Consider the following 19,025-nt stretch of genomic DNA (forward strand, 5'->3'; position numbering starts at 1 on the left):
TTAATCTCAAATAATTATGAAAAATAAGCCCTGTGAAAATAACCTTTAAATATTGCGTTTAGAATCTTGGGGTCATGATTTGATTGAGGTTTAATTTGGATATTTGGTAATGTAACTAAATTGCAACATAATAATCACTTTTATCACTTTTGAATCACTTGGCAATCAAGTTTTGCTTCAGTTTGAACCGAAGCATTAGATGTAGATAGCAACCTTTTGGATATGCAATACCTTTCTAGAGTCTTACATGGTATATTAAATTCTCTACTAACTGCTCTAATTGATCTTTTATATTTTGTAACTTGTGTTCTTGCAAATAGTATTTTTTTTCTGACACTTTTCCACGTTGTGACTTGCAAATATGGTAGGTCTTTAAAAAAAATGCAAAAACCAAAAGTATATTACTTTATTACAATTTTTTATATTTAATTTTTTTTTTTTTTTAGTTTAATTATTTATATACCTGCATTAGAGCGACAAAAAAAATCAAAGTGCTCGAAATTGAACTCTCAACCCTTTATTTTGTTCCTTTTAACTAAAAAATATACTGTGCAAAATATTATTAGGATATTTTCATATCTAGAGGTTGCTCAATGAGCTTGATATTATCAGATTTAAGGGTCAACGTAAAGTAAAAATGAATATACTTTTTTAATTTATTCATTACTACAAAATTTTAATTATTTTATTCAAGTTTAGTGTTATTTATATGATTTTAATCAATGTTTGATTCAGGTTGTTCACTTGTTTTTATTAATGCGTTAACAATTGTAGACTTTCGCATATCTGGAATTTGACATCGATGTTCTTCCACAATTTGTAAAATATATTGCAATTGAGTTTCATCTTTTGTCAAGATTTTTGTGTAATCTGAAACCAGTTTCACTGCTCGTTCAGCTGTGTCATTCACAACTTTCATAGAATTAACAATTTTATGTGCATCCTGGTATTCCGTTATTGTACTCCACTTGTCTGGGCAATGTTCCTTCATAAATCCCCAATTTATTCCAAGCAGTTCAAATAGATATTTTGATCTATTTGTTACAAAGTCATCTAAGTTCATGCTTACAATTTTATCCATTAATCCTTTACCTTCAACCCTTTTTATCTGGGTTTTATTGGCTGGCTTTTCAAGCGCAATCAACATTTTTTCTTTAGTTTGGTTATCAACATCATTACTGAAAAAAGAGACTCACAAGGTCTTCAGTTAAATACCATAAATGTCCTGCAATGGCTTTTATGGCAGATTCAGCTACTTCTTTGTCAAATATTTTGAATTTATTCAATTTCTTAATCAGTGTCAGGTCATTGTGAGGAGCAGATGAAGAAATGGGAGCCCGAAACCAATGTTCCATGTAAATCAATATTGAAAAAATCGAAAATCGTAGAAGATTTTTCTCTTCATTTTTTGTTAAATAAAATTGATGTCGAAACAAGTAGATTTTAATAGAGTACAGTGCTTTTGCCATCCATCGTGCTTGGTGCATAGCACCAGGAGAACGAAAAGTTATTCCCTTTTGGCCTGGAGGAGTTTTTCCTAAAAAAATTATTGCTAGTTGCAAAAACTCATTGTAATCGTTGCGAGGTTGTTTTGATCCTTGCATCATAATTACAGCAAATTCTATAGCTGATGGTACAAGTGAGCCATATACTTTGAGATCTGCATCAGTTAAGAGCCATGATTTAGAATTAAGTTTACTCCACTGATCACGAAATCGTTGAAACAACTTAACCTCTGGACCAGAAAATGTTCCAAAACAAGTTTTGTAAACATGGGATAAAATCACTTCATGAATATGGTGTCGACAGGCTGTGTATAATAAAGACTTTCCAATTAATTTTTCCAGCAAGGTACAAGCACCTGAATGTATACCTGTGTTGCTTGAAGTAGTATCAAAACAGAGCGCCACAATTCTGTCATATGAAATGTTCCAATCTTTTAAAGCTTGTTCTGTTGCATAACTCATTTGTTCACCAGTGACTCTATCCAGTTTTGGGACTGACAACAGTTTTTCTACATCATATCCTGTCACTAATATGGGCAGTTGATCTACTTCATTTCTGCTTGTCAAATCGGATAACAATTTTCCATCCCAATGTACAGTTAATGGAATCTGTGGTTTGAACTCTAAAATAATTATTTTTGCAACTTCTTTACGATTTTCAATACGTGCACATCGAAGAGATTCATATTATGTAGATAAATGTTCAATATTGGGACCTAACCCTTGACAAACTGTAGACAAAACCAAGGAACCAGAACGATTGGGAATTTTCAAACGATCAAGAGCTGAACAAAATGCTGGAGTAATCACTTTCTTTTTTTCTGTTTTTTCACTCTTTTTCAGTTCCTTTGCTGATGATGGAATAAAGTCATCTACTTTATTATCTGTACCCTGAGAGGAGTCTGATTCTGTCAAAACTAGGTCTGTGACTGTTGAACACATTCCTTCTTTTATTCTTATTAACTCTTTTGTTTCTCTTTCTTCATTTGCTTTTTTTCTGTTTAAAATATGCTGTTCTTGTTTGAATAATTCACAATCAACTGAACTCATATAGCCTTTTCTTCCTTCTCTTTGTAGTGTGAGAAAGGTCTTGTCTTCTTCTATTGTCATTAATTTTAAAGCATCTTCATGAGCATTATCAAATAGTTCTTCAATTTCTTGAGAAAAAATTTCCACATTTCTTTGCTGAGTTTCTGTTTTTCTGCCTTTATTCCTTTTCAGCTTTCTGTATTTCTCAACAAGCTTTTCAACGTGTTATAACATGATAACGTTGTTTTGTTGGAATTCTAGCTCTTTGCCAAAAGTCTAGAACCTGATCTGTCACAAGGCCTGCACTTTCTTTTACATTTTTGTTATTTTTGAAGAAAAAATAAGATTTTAAAACTTGTCTTTTAGGTGACAACTTGTGCCCTGTGATCACAGATGTAGCTTGACCAATACACCATAGTTCATTTTGACTTCTTGTCTCCATTTACAATAAATCAATTTTGAAAATATCTCTCTAATAATGTGTTTTAAAAATGTATTTTGTATTTATTCTTATATTCATAAGAACCTTTCAGGTATTATGATTCTATTTCTTAATTTTAATTTCAGTAATAATTTTTTTGTTTTTTATTTAAAATTATTTTATTAAAATAAATTTTATTAAATAATTTTATTAAAATTTTTAATTAATGATTGATTTGGGTTTTTTTTATGTGAAAGTAAAAATAAAAATTAAATAAAAGTTTATAAATTGCTAGCAATCAAGACTCATCAATAGAGTCATGGTAGGTACAGCAAGTTATAAAATCTAATAATCATTCTGGCTTCCCAGTAACAGCTGAAACTTATTCTTAGCACATGTATTTACAGGATAATGCAATAGTTTTAGCAGTAGTGCAATACTGATGCAGTAACTTAACTGGATGATGAAATATTACAATGGGTGTTTTAAATGCCAACTCATTTTATTTTTACTTTTTAATTTTCTAAAAAAAACAATGTGTATTATGCATGACTCATTAGATTAACAAATAATAAAATATTGATAGCATTGTCAACTTAATTAATAAAATAGAAAAGATAAATGATAAAATATGAAAAATGTGGGTTCGAGCAGCTTTGTAAAAATAAAATATTGGATTGAGCAATCCCTAAACCTTAACAAATTGTGTCCAAAATTTCCCAGTATCATTTTTTCATTTAATGGAACCAAATAAAAGGTTGAGAGCATAAAAAAAAAAAAAAAAAATTTTTTCAATAAATTTATTTGTCACCCTAACCTGCATACTTATATATTTACAAAGTTACATTTTATATTTTTCTTTTTTAAAATACTAAATACTTATTTACTTGTAATTATTAATAATACAAAACTTGTATCATATTAAATTTATATATCATGTATAAATTTAAGTGTTAAGCATGAAAAGTTAAACCATGAAAGGTTAAGTGTATTATATATAAAGTATTAAATTTATATATGTAAGTATAACTAGTATGTAAATGTTTAAATATCAATTAAATTTACATATATAAGTAATATTATATATGATAATAGTATAAATGTATACAATATTTAAGTTTAGATATATGTAAATCTTAGTTAAAATTATATTTTATTATAAGATTATTTATCCAAATTTAAATATTATGTATACGAGTGATATTTTCTTATTATCCATGTATAAAACTCAAAAAATGTATAAAACATATGCCAATTTGTTTATGAAGCTTATTTCTGATCTAATATGTTTTACAAGTTTTTAACTTTTTATAATAAAAACAGTTTTCTGTCACAAGTTTACCTGAATTATTTTAAAAATCTACAGGGCACGTGTCTCGGTTGCATTAGGCCAATCTGACTCATTGTCATGTTTAGAGTATGAACAATTTTCTCCTTAAACCATCGATTAATATTGTGGAACATTATATACTAAAATAATCCTTAGACTATAAGCTTTAAATATTGCACTTTAATAATGCTGTAGTGTCAAACACTAGTGAGTATAAACACATTACGCAAGCTGTTCAAAATTTACTTTGATGTATCAAAAATTGTTAAAACAGCTCCACACACTTAAATATGGTCCAATAAATATGATTTTTTTTTTTGGAAAAAGAATTGAATTATTACCAACCTTCATTTAAATTCCCAGCTTGTTAAAGCATCAAGACTTTGAATAAACTTACCAACCTACCCCATGTTGGCCATGGGGTAGGGCCAACCTACCCCATGGGCCAACGTGCCTCAGTCTCCCTTATGTATGTTTGTATGTATATATATGTATGTATGTATATGTTTGCATGTATGTATGTATATATATATATATGTATGAATGTGTGTATGTATGTATGTATTTATGTATACATAAATACTCATGGTTTTATTTTTAAAAAGTGTTTTTTTAGTTTTATGGTGCCAAGTTCTTAGATGTTTGAAATTTTTTTTTTAAAAGATAAAGTTTTTTTAATCAGTATATTTTAAAAATATTTTTTAGTAACAGTGATGAAGCCTTAAAGGTACTTCGAAGAGCAACTTCCGTTCCCCGAAAGAAAATAGGCACTAATTTTTATGATACAAAAGAATCTGTTCAAAATCGTGTACATAAATCAATTAAAATTTGGTGCATGTATGCTGACATGGAAGAAAGTTTGGGAACCTTTCAGGTATTATGATTCTATTTCTTAATTTTAATTTCAGTAATAATTTTTCTTTATGATAATTGATTTGGGTTTTTTTTATGTGAAAGTAAAAATAAAAATTAAATAAAAGTTTATAAATTGCTAGCAATCAAGACTCATCAATCAAGTCATGGTAGGTACAGCAAGTTATAAAATCTAATAATCATTCTGGCTTCCCAGTAACAGCTGAAACTTATTCTTAGCACAGTAGATTTGTTTCTCAAGGTTTGTGTTTTACAGCTAGGGTTGAAAAAGGGTTGCAACAATGCTTAGAAAAAGGCTAGCCTCCTTGACTGTATTGGCCCCCTCTGCCTTAGGGATGTGAATGTAGTAAAAAAAAAATTTTTTCATTTTAATGGTCATCAAATAATGTACGTGTCTTTAACAACAGTGTTAATAATGTTTAAGTGGTAGTGGCATCTCGTATCCTGCTGAAACTCAAGTAAATCATGCTATTTTTGCTATTAAAATGTGGCTAGATAACGTTATTCATAAGAAAAATAGATAAGAGATAAGAAAATAGTTTTATCAATAACAATAATTTTTTAATAACTAAATGTACCAATTTATGGTTATTTTTGTCATCTACAAGAGATTATTTTAGATAAATTTGTCTTGATGCCATAGACTTACTAGTAACAAAAAATTTCTTTTTAAAATTAGTTCAGAAATGTGTTGTCTGATAGTAAAATAGTTGTTTATAAATAAGCCACATTTATAAATACATCATTATTTGTGTATAATGTTTAAATAACATAACTTGTAATGAATGCTTATACGATTATACGATTTGTTCTTGAACATGCAGCATAGTTGTGAGGAAGAGGCTAAGGCAGAGGGGGCCTCTCAAAATATTAGTTTTGCTTAAAGTATTGAGAGTAAATAAATTATTATAAAGTAATTGAGAGTTATAATCTGACAGAAATCTGATAATGTGTAAAGGTTTAATATTGAATCTAATAAAAACTAAATAATAAACTCTAGCTGCACTTGTGAACGTGTTATGTTAGAACTAAAGAATTAGAACATATGTTAGAACTCGTCTGTCAATGTAAATATTGTGTAGCGTATGTACCATCAAATGGTTTATTCACCTCCCCAAAGCCAAGGGAGCCTCCACAGTTGAAAAGGCTACTCAACTTTTTTGTTAATTGTTGTTATCTCCTAACTCCCTCCCCCAACCCTATAACCCCAAAACATGACAAACAAAAGAATAAGTTGGAGATGGTATACCAGGGATGTGGTAGGGATTAATCTTGGAGTTTATTGCTTATGAAGCAAGTGCTTTACCATTACATTAACACTCCATCTGGTTTCCATAATCATAATTCTATAATTGGGTTTGGTTAGGCATTCTTTAAAATAAAACTATTTTAATATTTTAATTAAATAAGGTTTGAAAATTAATTTAATTTATTTAAAAATTTACTAGGTTAAGTTATACATTATTTTAGATGAAATAGAAAAAATAATTAATAATAACTTATGTTTAAATACGTGTATACAACTAAGAAAAAGCGTACAATGTTAATCAATAATGTTTACTGAGCTTAAAAGCATAATAAAGCATTTTTTTATACAATAAATAAATATTAAATATTGATAAACAACCCTAGTTTATAAAAATAAAATAAAAATTTTTAAATTTTTAACACATAATTTAATCTAAATACACATAGTTATACCTAAACCAATATTTTTATGTATTTTTATATATTTTTAATATATTTTATAATATATTTTTAATATATTTTTAATATATTTTATAATATATATTTAATATATTTTTAATATATTTTATAATATATTTTTAATATATTTTATAATAGTTTTAATATTTAACTATTAATTACATATTTATAATACACAAATAAATTGCATCGAAAGCTAGACTTAAAGCAGTGTTTTGTAATGAATTTTAAATGCAACTTTATTAAAATTAAATAAGCCTTGAATTTTAAAACTTACTAAACTTAAATTAAAGCATAACTTAATTCAAAAGCATAAAATTAAACAAATGTTTGTTATAAAAAAAGCTATTTATACTTTTGTCATCAGCGATATATACTTGTTGTTTGCATTTGTTTAAAGTGTCAAAAAATGTATGAAACTAATAATTAAAACACTATTAAGTTCAACTTGTTTTTTTGTTGTTTTTTTTGCTTACTACCAAATCATGTTTTTTTTTGCTATTGGAATGTGGCTAGAATGCACAATTCTTATCCTTAGTAAATTTATTTATTTAAAGTTTGGTTTAATTGATATTGTATTTCAGTTTTAACAGTTTCATTAGTTTTCTGATCAAAAGTTTAAACACATTCTGATTTTATATATAATAATAATAAAAATAATACTTAAAACATTTAAATATTTTAATTAAAAATTTTTTTTAAGTCAACAAAAGCTGTTTATAATCGCATAATCGATCTTCGGATTGCAACACCACAAGTTATCATTAATTTTGCTAGCTTATTGGAAGAAAACAATTATTTCGAAGAGTCCTTTAAAGTATTGCAGTTACATTTTTATATATTGCTAAATATGTTCATTTTTTTTTTGTATGAAATTATTTATTTAAAAAAAGTTTTTTCTATAGTTAATTAAAATTTAATTATATTTCTATGGTACAATTTAAATACAATTTTTTTTTGTAAAAAATATTGAACTTTTAAGGCATATGAACGAGGTATCGCACTATTCAAATGGCCACATGTGTATGATATATGGAATACTTATTTAACAAAATTCATCGCAAGATATGTAAGTATTTTTTAATTTTTTACTGGATTATTAATCAAATTTATTTTAATAAAAAGAACAAAAACTTATTAGGATGATGTAATCATAAAAACATATAATAAAAAGAAAAAATAAGACATTAAAAGATTAAAACATTTAACATATTATTTGAATTACAAAACATAAAAGTAAAAAAATATAAAGCATATTCATACGAACAGGGCTTTGGAGTCAAGGTAAAAAAAATGGCTTCAGGTTCCGGCTACATTAAAATTTTAGCTCAAGCTCCGGAGCTGCTCAACAAAAAACAAATCAAAAAAATAAAAAATTTCACAAAATATCAAGTTGGAACATATCAATGAGAAACACTTGATATAAACCTAAGTGCAGAAAATAACTTCTCTACACTTGCTTGTGAGAAAGCCATACAAGTGACTATTTTGTATACTTTTTGGGTATTCTTCAATTCCCTCAAAATCTAATTCCACTTTTAAACATTTCTTTTCCTCTATAACTTTACAGTCATTAAATGTTTTTTTATTTAAAGAGTTAATTTTGGTGACAATTGTTTTTTTTTCTTTTTTATCAAGCTCTTTTTCAAATCTTCTTCATCAGATTTAGATTCACCTAAAACCGAATGAAGATGATTCTGCCGTTTTTCTTATTTCTTGACTTATTGTTATATTTTTAGCATCTCTTTTATAAGTTTTTTTCTGCTAATACTTTTAAGCCTTGTTTTTCTCATATATCTGATTCTCTTCTAAATATATTCTAGCATCAACATAAACTGCTGCTAAAAATGTATTATGAATTTCTTAGTTTCTTTACAACATACCAGACCTTTGACAAATACACCCTCTCTTGGAGAACGAAGACGATTGAAGGATTTTTTTCCAAACTGATTTGATTAAAATTAATTTTTAAAAAAAATGAACTGCTTTTTTGAATGTATAAATAGAGCAGGGCTCAAAATAGCCATCAAACATTGTCCGGTAAAAAACAGCATCAATCAGTCATTTTGTTTGACCCATAATTTATATGCATTTATTTTATAATCATTTTAGTTGTTCTAAAATAATTAATAAATTCTGTATTGTAAATAAACTTCATTTTTTGAACTTTTTATTTTTATATAAAACAGAAATTAAAGTTGAACACACAGCTACATTAATAAAATACATCATTTTAGAGTTAATTCATTTTTTAAAAGGCGTCAAAGCATTATATATTTTTTGAATTAGGTAGTTGGGTTTTTATCATTTATATTAATACATTGCAATTAGTTATTATTATTAATATGTGATAACTAAAAATCTGGACAAAATTAGAAAGGGTATAACTTTTTAACGGAGTCATCTTTTTTAACAATTTAAAAAGTATAATAACAAAAAACATCTAAATAATAAAATAAATAGATTTTTAAGTTTTTCATGCCATGACGACGAACAGTGTCTACTCTTGTAAATGTGGGTGCAGCAAGCCAATGTTCGCGCTCTATGTTGATTCTTTTAATTGAAAACTCTATCCACTTTTTAAGTTTGCCTAGGTTTTCAGCTTGCCAGTTTTTGTTGTATACTAATCTTTTAAGTTCAGACCAAAAATCTTCAATTGGACGTAATTCTGGCACATTTGCAGAATTATGCTCTTTTGGTACAAATTCGATATTTTTTGCTTTAAGATAACTTTGTACTTTACGTGAATAATGCGACGAAGCTAGATCAAGCCAAAAAACAATATTGTCATTTTTATGATGTTTTCAATGAATTTCTCCTATCTAACAAAACATTTTGAAATATAAACATCTTCATCGACTGCTTGGCCTGACGGAGCAATGTACTGCTGAGAGATTCCCTTTGTAGAGAATGCAATCCAAACAAGTAATTTTGGCTCAAATTTGTCTTTTTTTTTTAACCTTACATCATTTGATGCTGCATTTATGTCAAAAGAGTAAAATCCAGCATTTCCAGAAAAATTAGTGTTGCTCAAATAAAAATACGATTCATTGTTAATAATAACAATTTTTTTCCGAAAAATCAACTAAACCTGTGGCACTTTGAACAAACAGCTGCTTTTTGAGCCGGTGTTCTTTTTGGTGTTTTAGTTTTTTATGATAACAAATGCTAGTTTTGTGGTGAATAATTTTGCATATGTATGGTTGTGATACATGAAATCATTTTGCAAGACCACGCTGTGAAATACCATCCTTTTGATCAATCGATTTTTTAAGGCGCTTTATCTCTTTTGCAGGCATCTTTATTGCTTTGCGACCACACCGACTTTTCTTTCTGGTCCTATATTGTTCCCCTTTCCTTTAAGTATATCATAAATAGTAGATTTTGGTATGTTCTCCATTCGAAAATGATTTACAATAAAGTTTTTGTTGTCATCCGGATACAAATCCAAAAATGTGTACACTCCTTTTTTAAGGGAGTCTTCGTTATAAGCTTTTTTTTTCATTTTTAATTATTCCTAAATAAATTATTTTTTAATAATACATTTAAAGAATTAAATTTGCAACAAAGTAGAAGTGATTACAGTTATATAAAATTTTCCTTTGTATTTTTGTATTAACACAAACTTTGTCCAGATTTTGAGTTATCACATGTTAGTTATATTTAGAAAAAATTTATATTTTAGTATTTATTTTATTTTTTTGTCCAATGATTTTTTATAAATTCCAAATTAATATTTCAGCTTTTAAAACCCCTTTGAAATTTATTTTATAAAAATTATAAGGTAGTAGTAATTTTACTTTTTTTAGCTATTAAAATATAAATAGATAAAGTTTGAAAAGATTTATATAAAAATACATGTTTATATAAATGTTATTATGTAAAAAATTATTTGATAATTTAAATAAAATTTATTTATTGTAAAAAAATCAATAGAAATAATTTGTTACTTTATTTAATAAAGTAATATTTATAATTTATAATAATTTACAAAGCATTTTGCATAGTATAGTAATTTTTAAAAAACGCTATATAAATATTTTTTCCTTTTTAGTTTTAGTTTTTTGAGCTTAGATTTTTTCTTTTTAGATTTTCTTTTTTTAGATAAGTTTTTTAGATAAATATAATAATATATAATAATTATAAGTCTTATAAGTTTTATTTTTAGCTCATTTTTAAGTTTCAAAAAACAAATTGTGTGGTCAAGTTGTATAAATATAATATTTTATGCGAGGTCACGAATGGCGTTTGATCGCTCTTCTTTAGGGTTTTTCTGCCAAACTTGAGTGTTTATCAGACAAATTTTTCAAAACAAAAGAGTTCATTGTTTCGAGCCCTGTAGGGTGTGTTTTTTTCCCTTCTCTTTTTTTTTTAAATATAAAGAGAGTAGTTTTTTATGTATAGAAAATAGTATTTAAAACTTGAAAAAATAGCAATTTTGAAAAAAAATTTTAAGCTTATTTTAGATTTTTAGGATTTTAGATTTTTTTTCAGGAAATGGAAATTTTTTTCCTTTAATAAAATTTAAAATCTTTATTTAAAAAACAAAACAAATATCATTTTTAAAATCCTTACTTAATTACGGTTCTTTTGATACCCAGGTTGATCTAATTAGAAGAAAAAAATTTACCCTAATGTATAAAGAAACAACTCTATATTCATCAGCTCAAGTATAATTTTTAAAATATGAAATTTCTTAGTGCCTCAAGGTGACCATTAAATATTTAACAGTCAATCTATACATATAATATCAATATCAAAATAAAACTTTATATACGTTATTAATTAAAGTTATTAATTTAAAAAAAAAAAATTTCATATAAAAAAACAACTTCATAGTTCTTAGGAATCTTTTTAACAAAAAAATACTCATACTTTGATCTTCAAAGTTACCAAAGGGAGGAACTAGCTTGGAGCCGGCTCCAGAGCCAGCTCCGTCTGAAAATATTTCAGCTCCAGCTCCAACTCAACTCCTTGTAAAAACACCAGCTCCAGATAGCTCTGGAGCAGGTCCAAAGCCCTGCATTTGACAAACAAAATTTATATATATATATATATATATATATATATATATATATATATATATATATATATATATATATATATATATATATATAAACTTTGAAATTTTCAAAGAAAAATTTAAATAATAGGTGTATGCATATGAAACCGCTGTTTAAAATAAGACAAGTTAATTTTCTTTTTAAGACAAAATTAATGTATGGATGATTATGTGTGTGAAACTACGTTCAATTTGCTTTAAATATCATAGTTTTTAATTTGATTTTATTCATATCTAGATAATTTTATACATCTTTCAAAATGAACAACTTTGTGCCTTCAAATATGCATTTGCGGGAAGTATTACTTCACTATTTTATTTTAAAGAAAACTGCTGCAGAAAGTCATCGTTTGCTTGTAGAAGCTTATTCTGACCATGCTTTATCTGAAACAACTTGCAGAGATTGGTTTAGAAGATTTAAAAGTGGCGATTTCGATCTTGACAACAAGGAACGTGGTAAACCTCCAAAAAAATTTGAAGATTCAGAATTGCAAAGTTTATTGGACGAAGACGATGCTCAATCCCAAGAACAATTAGCAGAAGAGTTGAATGTTGATCAGGCAACAATTTCAAGACGTTTACAAGCTCTCGGTAAAATAAGAAAGGAAGGAAAATGGGTTCCACATGAATTGAAAGAACGTGATATTGAAAGGCGTTTAGTGACATGCGAAATGTTATTGAATCGTTTTGAAAGAAAGTCTTTTTTGCATCGAATAGTGACTGGAGATGAAAAATGGATTTATTTTGACAATCCAGTCCACACAACACATTATGTTGACCCAGGCGCACCTGTAAAATCAACACCAAAGAGGAATATTCATGGAAATAAGGCTTTGCTGTCTATTTGGTGGGATCAGATTGGTGTGGTATACTATGAGTTGCTAAAACCTAAAGAAACAATTGATGGGCCACTTTACAGACTCCAATTATTCCGTTTAAGAAAAGCATTAGAAGAAAAACGACCCGAATATGCTGAGAGACACGATAAAATAATTCTTCAACATGACAATGCTCGTCCTCATGTTTGTAAAGTTGTTCAAACAGCGTTGAAAACTATCGGATGGGAAGTCTTATGCCACCCGCCGTATTCACCAGACCTTGCTCCATCAGATTACTATTTATTCCGATCAATGTCACATGGCTTGGCAGATCAGCACTTCTCGAATTATGAAGAGGTCAAAAAATGGCTCGATGATTGGATAGCTTCTAAACCTGAGAAATTCTATTGGGATGGAATTCATAAGTTACCAAAAAATTGGCAAAAAGTAGTAGAAAATAATGGAAATTACATTCAAAGAAATATAAATAAAACATCTCCAAAACAAACGTTCTAATTCAAAGAAAAAACAGCGGTTTCATATGCATACACCTATTAAATATGCTAAAAAGTGTTTCTTACATTTTTATCTACCTCGTCTCTACTTTTAACTATCTTTTCTACATTGTTGACTAAGAATTTATGTGCTAAAAACTTTTTAATGACAATGTTTTTTTTTCACATTGTTACAACAGACTTTTTTTGTTGTTGTTTTTTTCATAGTTAAAACAGTTAAATTATAGTTAAACTTTCCATTTTAATATAAAAATCAGTACAGCAGTCATCCATAGAATAAAGATATTTTACTAAATGCTTTTTTAAAATGTAAAAGAGACATCAATGTTTGAATTAAAATAAGTAAACTCCATGTTTATTTTTTTGTCCTTTTTGCAACAAGGTTTCTTGATTTGTCAAGCCTTAATATTATACCTTTTTCCCTGTATTTGGTCTTCATTTTTAACTCCAAAAATTAAAGATGAAAAATCTCAAGTAAAGTATTGTTAATAATAGTCAATAAAATGTTAATATTTTTAATAAACTGGGAGAAGTCATTTGATTGTAGAATATTTTTAAATTCATTAAGAAAAATTCTGTAAGTATACTAAATCATGCGGGTATACCAAATTTTGGGGACTTTAACCATACTGGTATTAAAAGTCATAGTATTAAAAAGTAATTAAAAGATGCCTAAAATATTTCAATTACTCATGCTCATATATTTCAAATTTTTAAAATCTAAAAATTTTTATTTTAAATTATTTTATAAAAAAGAACACAAATAAGGTAATCTGACTTATATAAAGTAATATGATCTGATAATAATAAAATAATAAAGACATTATCTTTATTATTTTATTATTAAATTAATTGTTGAGCTGTATAGTTTTAAATAGTATAGTTATTTTTAGAGAGAAAATAAACTCTTTTTTTTTTCGGAGATTGTATTTTAAATGAATCTTATTTAGGGAGGTAATAAACTTGAGAGAGCAAGAGATCTTTTTGAACAATGTCTTGAAAATTGTCCTGAAAAGTTTGCAAAAAATCTTTACCTTTTATATGCGAAGCTTGAAGAAGACTTTGGTTTGTCTCGACATGCTATGGCTGTTTATGAAAGAGCAACTAGAGCTGTTCCTAAATCTGAACAATTCGAGGTGATTTAGTAAAATTATATTTATTTATAGCCTATAGGTACCTATCTCATCAATGTTGAACAAACTGATTTTATCATCAAAAGCAAACACTTGAACTTATTCATAACTCACATTGATAAATATTTAGAGTTATATGATTTGTAAATTATTATTTAATTTATTTACCTAGAAAAAACCTACCTAGTGAAAAACTATATATGCTGTCAAAGTGAAATTATTAATTTCACTTGTAGTTTTCGAACTACTATAGTTTCTATTTTATTACTACCTCATAGCCTATAAATAACTGTAAATAATATTTTATTACTACCTCATAGCCTATTAATAACTGTAAATAATATTTTATTACTACCTCATAGCCTATAAATAACTGTAAATAATATTTTATTACTACCTCGTAGCCTATAAATAACTGTAAATAATATTTTATTACTACCTCATAGCCTATAAATAACTGTAAATAATATTTTATTATTACCTCATAGCCTATAAATAACTGTAAATAATATTTTATTATTACCTCATAGCCAATAAATAACTGTAAATAATATTTTATTACTACCTCATAGCCTATAAATAACTGTAAATAATATTTTATTACTACCTCATAGCCTATAAATAACTGTAAATAATATTTTATTACTACCTCATAGCCTATAAATAACTGTAAATAATATTTTATTATTACCTCATAGCCTATAAATAACTGTAAATAATATTTTATTACTACCTCATAGCTTATAAATAACTGTAAATAGTATTTTATTATTACCTCATAGCCTATAAATAACTGTAAAAATATTTTATTATTACCTCATAATCTATAAATAACTGTAAATAATATTAGTTTCACAATCTTAGCTCTTTTTTCAATTGTTTAGATTTTTAATATTTACATTAAACGAGCAGCTGAGTTATTTGGAATAACCCATACACGAACTATATATGAGAAAGCTATTGAAGCACTTTCAGACGAGCATGCTAGGTAGATTTTTTTATAGAAACAATTATTTTTTTTAACATTTTAACATTTTCAATTTTTCAAATGTTAATTTAGAACTATTTGTTTACGCTATGCTGATCTTGAAACAAAGCTTGGTGAAATAGATCGAGCTCGTGCTATATATAGTTTTGGTTCTCAAATGTGTGATCCAAGGGTTTGTTACTTAAATTGTCTTTTGATATTATTTGATAATTCTGATTGATAAATTTTTAATTCTGATTATTAAATTTTTGTTATTGATTTTTTAATTATTGCTTAAAAAATGAATAAAAAATTCTAATTGTTGTAAAGTTTTAAATTTGGTAAATTGTTTATAAAATTTGTCTTTTTTTATAGATTGCAGCGAATTTCTGGAAAGCCTGGCATGATTTTGAAGTCAAACACGGAAATGAGGATACTTTTAGAGAAATGTTGAGAATCAAAAGAAGCGTGCAAGCGCAATACAATACTCAGGTTTGATTTTTTTTCTTGATTAGTTATTCTATAAATTTTTATTTGGAATAATTTTGTTTGTTTCAGTTTTGTTAAATATATACTTTGAAATTAAGTTGTTGTTTTTTTCAGGTCAACTTTATGTCTGCACAAATCCTTGCGTCTCAAGCAATTTCAGGTTGGTCTCCGTTATTCAAATTTGTTAACATGTAAAATTAAGTTGAATAGAATTTTTAGTTCTTGCATATTCATAAAAAATGCTTAAGAAGTCATTATAGTTGGGTAGAGTATTATTTTAGAGGGTGAGGTATTTTGTCCCCTTCCCTGGAAGCACCACTTAATAATCTCATTTTTTGTTCTTTACACTGTAGAAGCTGATTCTAAAAATGTTATGGAAAAGTTAGAAGAACAAGCTAATGCACTTGCTGAAGAAGCTGCTAAGGATGCACCTTCTTCTATAGTAACACAAAAAAGTGTTCTGTTTGTGCGAGGTGAAACTAACGCAACAGAATATGAACAATCAAAAAATCCAGATGAGATTGACATTGCTGAAGTGAGCTCTGAAGATGATGGTGATGAAGGTAAAATGCTTACAATGTTTTCTATTTTGTTTTAAAATTTATTTTATAGTTATTTTTTGATTTTAAAAATATTTTATTTAGATGATATACAGTTGATGCAAAGGGAAGTTCCAGAGGAGGTGGAAAAACTTTTTTTTTGTTGTTGTTTTTTATTCTTATTGTTATTAAAGGGATGTAGAAGGAAAGGGGTTTCGTTTTTTTGGGAGTTTGTGCTTCTTCTTTTTTTTCACTTTTTGTTACATTTACATTTTTTATTATTATAATTCTTTACTTACTCATTTTATAATTGATGTATGTAGTATTCGATTTTTGAAAGGAGTTTTAAAGTTTTTATCCATAAGTCTCATCTCTAGGTCACATCCGTACCTTGTTAGGAAATGTTACTTTACTTTTTTTACCCCTTATTAAGTAGATAATTATTGTCAAGATATAGAACATATCTTGGGAGAGGGTTACAAATAATAAGACTATTTTTTTTTCTTCTATTGCCAACTTTGTTTCAAATTACACTCACGTGATTTACATCTGTTTTATTTGTACCTTTTTTATCATTTCATTATTTTATTTTTTTTATACTACTTACTAATCGTAGTTATTATATATTTATTAGTATTTATACCAATAATTAGTGAAGAAATGATTTTTTTTATTAGGTATTTGGTGGCGTCATGAGGAACTCTTCGGCTTCATAATTTTTTTTTTAATCTTTTACAATTATAAAATATATTTAATTTTGAGCAGAGTTCTGATTGCTTATTCGAAGTAATAAACATGTTGACAAAAGCATTGAAACTTAAGTTTTTTTAGTTTGTGAGTTGTTTAATTTAAGTTAATGCATTTTTTATGTTTGGGTATTCAACTCAATAAAAAATTTTATGTTGCGAATAGCAATCTTTAATAGTTTAAAGCTTGGCGACAAATTGTGTCTTCTTCTTGCCCGGTCATCTGTATTTATATTGAAACATTAATTGTATTTATATATTGGCCCAGGAATATATAAATACAATAAATGTTTCAATATAAATATAAAACTGGGGCAAATTTACTGTTCGCCTATTTTTTTTTTTCTTTAATTATTTCATGTTTTTTTTTTTTTTTTTTTTTTTTTCTTTCAATTAAAAAAAAGTTCTTACTTAAAATTTGACCTTAGTATGAATACTGCTAAATATTAAAAAAACATAAAACTCGTTTATTTAATTCTTATTATTTATTCCAAGTTTGTTTTTTATTTTCAAACCATTTCAAAGCACAAAATATTATCGGAAAACAAGTTATTTAACAAAAAAAAATTTATTGAGGATCGGTTTTAACATTATAGCCATTGTGCCCCATTTGCTTTGGGTCAACCTGCCCCGTCGTAATGTTTAAAGTATAAACGCTTTTATTCTTAAACCAATATTATTTAACATTTTATACTAAAATAGTTCTTAAACTATAAGCTTTATATTTAGAACTTGGATAATGCATTACTGTTGAATATCAGTAAGTATATTAACATCAAACAAACTTTTCAATATTTAAACTATTTCAAAATTTAAACTAACCTTCTCTTAGATTCCCAACTCGCTAAAGCGCATAGTCTTTCAACAAACTCGACAGGGCCAACCTGCCCTGGTCTAACCTATATCAAACCTAAATACGGGTGATTTACTGCTTTTAACGTTCCAATGAATAATAAAATTTGCAAGTATTTCTTTGATGTGTGATAATAAAATTGAGGTTCTTCCCGGGAGGCTGAATAGGCGCGAGTTTCATAAGTGCAAAGCGTTGCAAAAACTGGCGTTTGTGCGAATTGACATACTTTGGCATAAGTGCGAAGCAGTTGCAAAAACTGGCATAAGTGCGCCGAATAAATTTGCAAATATTGGCATAAGTGCGAAATGCCAATTTGCACTTATGTCTATATTTGCAATTTTTTTCGGCGCACTTATGCCAGTTTCTGTAACTGCTTCGCACTTATGCCAGTTCGCACTTACGCCAATTCGCATTTATGGAATGTTTGCAAATTTTGCAAAGATTGGAATAAGTGTTTTCAAACTGACGTGTGTTCGACGTGTGTTCATAAGTGCAAAGCAGTTTTGCAAACTGCTTTGTACTTATGTCAACAGACAGACAGCAACAAACAGACTATAAGTTATTTATTTGTTTGAGATTTCTGCCATTGACTCAACGAAACGTTTAACTTAAATGGTTTAAATTAAAGTAATAATTTATAAAACAGACTATAAGTTATTTAAAATATTTTCACAAATAAAGTTTGAAATCATATAATTTATCTTTTTAATTGTTGAAAATACATCTGAACTCCGCAAAAATGATTCAAGAGCATAACCCATGCAAACGCAAATATTATGAGGAGTTGATGGTACAGCTCGAACATAAATTGATCTCAACTGACAAAATTCTGACAAGTTTATTTTAATATCTGTCTGCTTCACCTTAAAAACCTTGAATCCTTCTTTTAGCGTATATAACATGTAGGGCCACGGAGAGTATAAAAATGTACTGGTGCAGTAATCTTTTATAGGCCCACTCTCTCCTAAGGATGCGGCAAAAATTAGACTTAGTATCTTTTAAGATACAATTCAAATATAAAGATTTCAAAAAATAGTT

At 27.1% G+C, this 19,025-nt stretch overlaps 1 protein-coding gene across 1 annotated transcript in view; it reads left to right on the top strand.

Annotated features, from left to right (window-relative positions):
• The window catches only part of LOC100211944 (pre-mRNA-splicing factor SYF1), a 34,816-nt gene extending 17,662 nt beyond the window's left edge, over positions 1-17,154 (top strand). The window contains exons 12-22 of the mRNA XM_065805462.1: positions 4,991-5,159; positions 7,569-7,682; positions 7,848-7,934; positions 14,211-14,396; positions 15,278-15,381; positions 15,454-15,553; positions 15,736-15,852; positions 15,964-16,009; positions 16,203-16,412; positions 16,494-16,531; positions 17,066-17,154. Coding sequence (XP_065661534.1) covers positions 4,991-5,159; positions 7,569-7,682; positions 7,848-7,934; positions 14,211-14,396; positions 15,278-15,381; positions 15,454-15,553; positions 15,736-15,852; positions 15,964-16,009; positions 16,203-16,412; positions 16,494-16,531; positions 17,066-17,104 — 1,210 coding nt within the window. The 3' untranslated portion in view covers positions 17,105-17,154. The remainder of the gene's footprint in view (positions 1-4,990; positions 5,160-7,568; positions 7,683-7,847; positions 7,935-14,210; positions 14,397-15,277; positions 15,382-15,453; positions 15,554-15,735; positions 15,853-15,963; positions 16,010-16,202; positions 16,413-16,493; positions 16,532-17,065) is intronic.
• Positions 17,155-19,025: the final 1,871 nt, after the last annotated feature.

The sequence above is a fragment of the Hydra vulgaris genome, chromosome 09, assembly GCF_038396675.1.
Source record: "Hydra vulgaris chromosome 09, alternate assembly HydraT2T_AEP".
Classification (NCBI taxonomy): Eukaryota; Metazoa; Cnidaria; class Hydrozoa; order Anthoathecata; family Hydridae; genus Hydra; species Hydra vulgaris.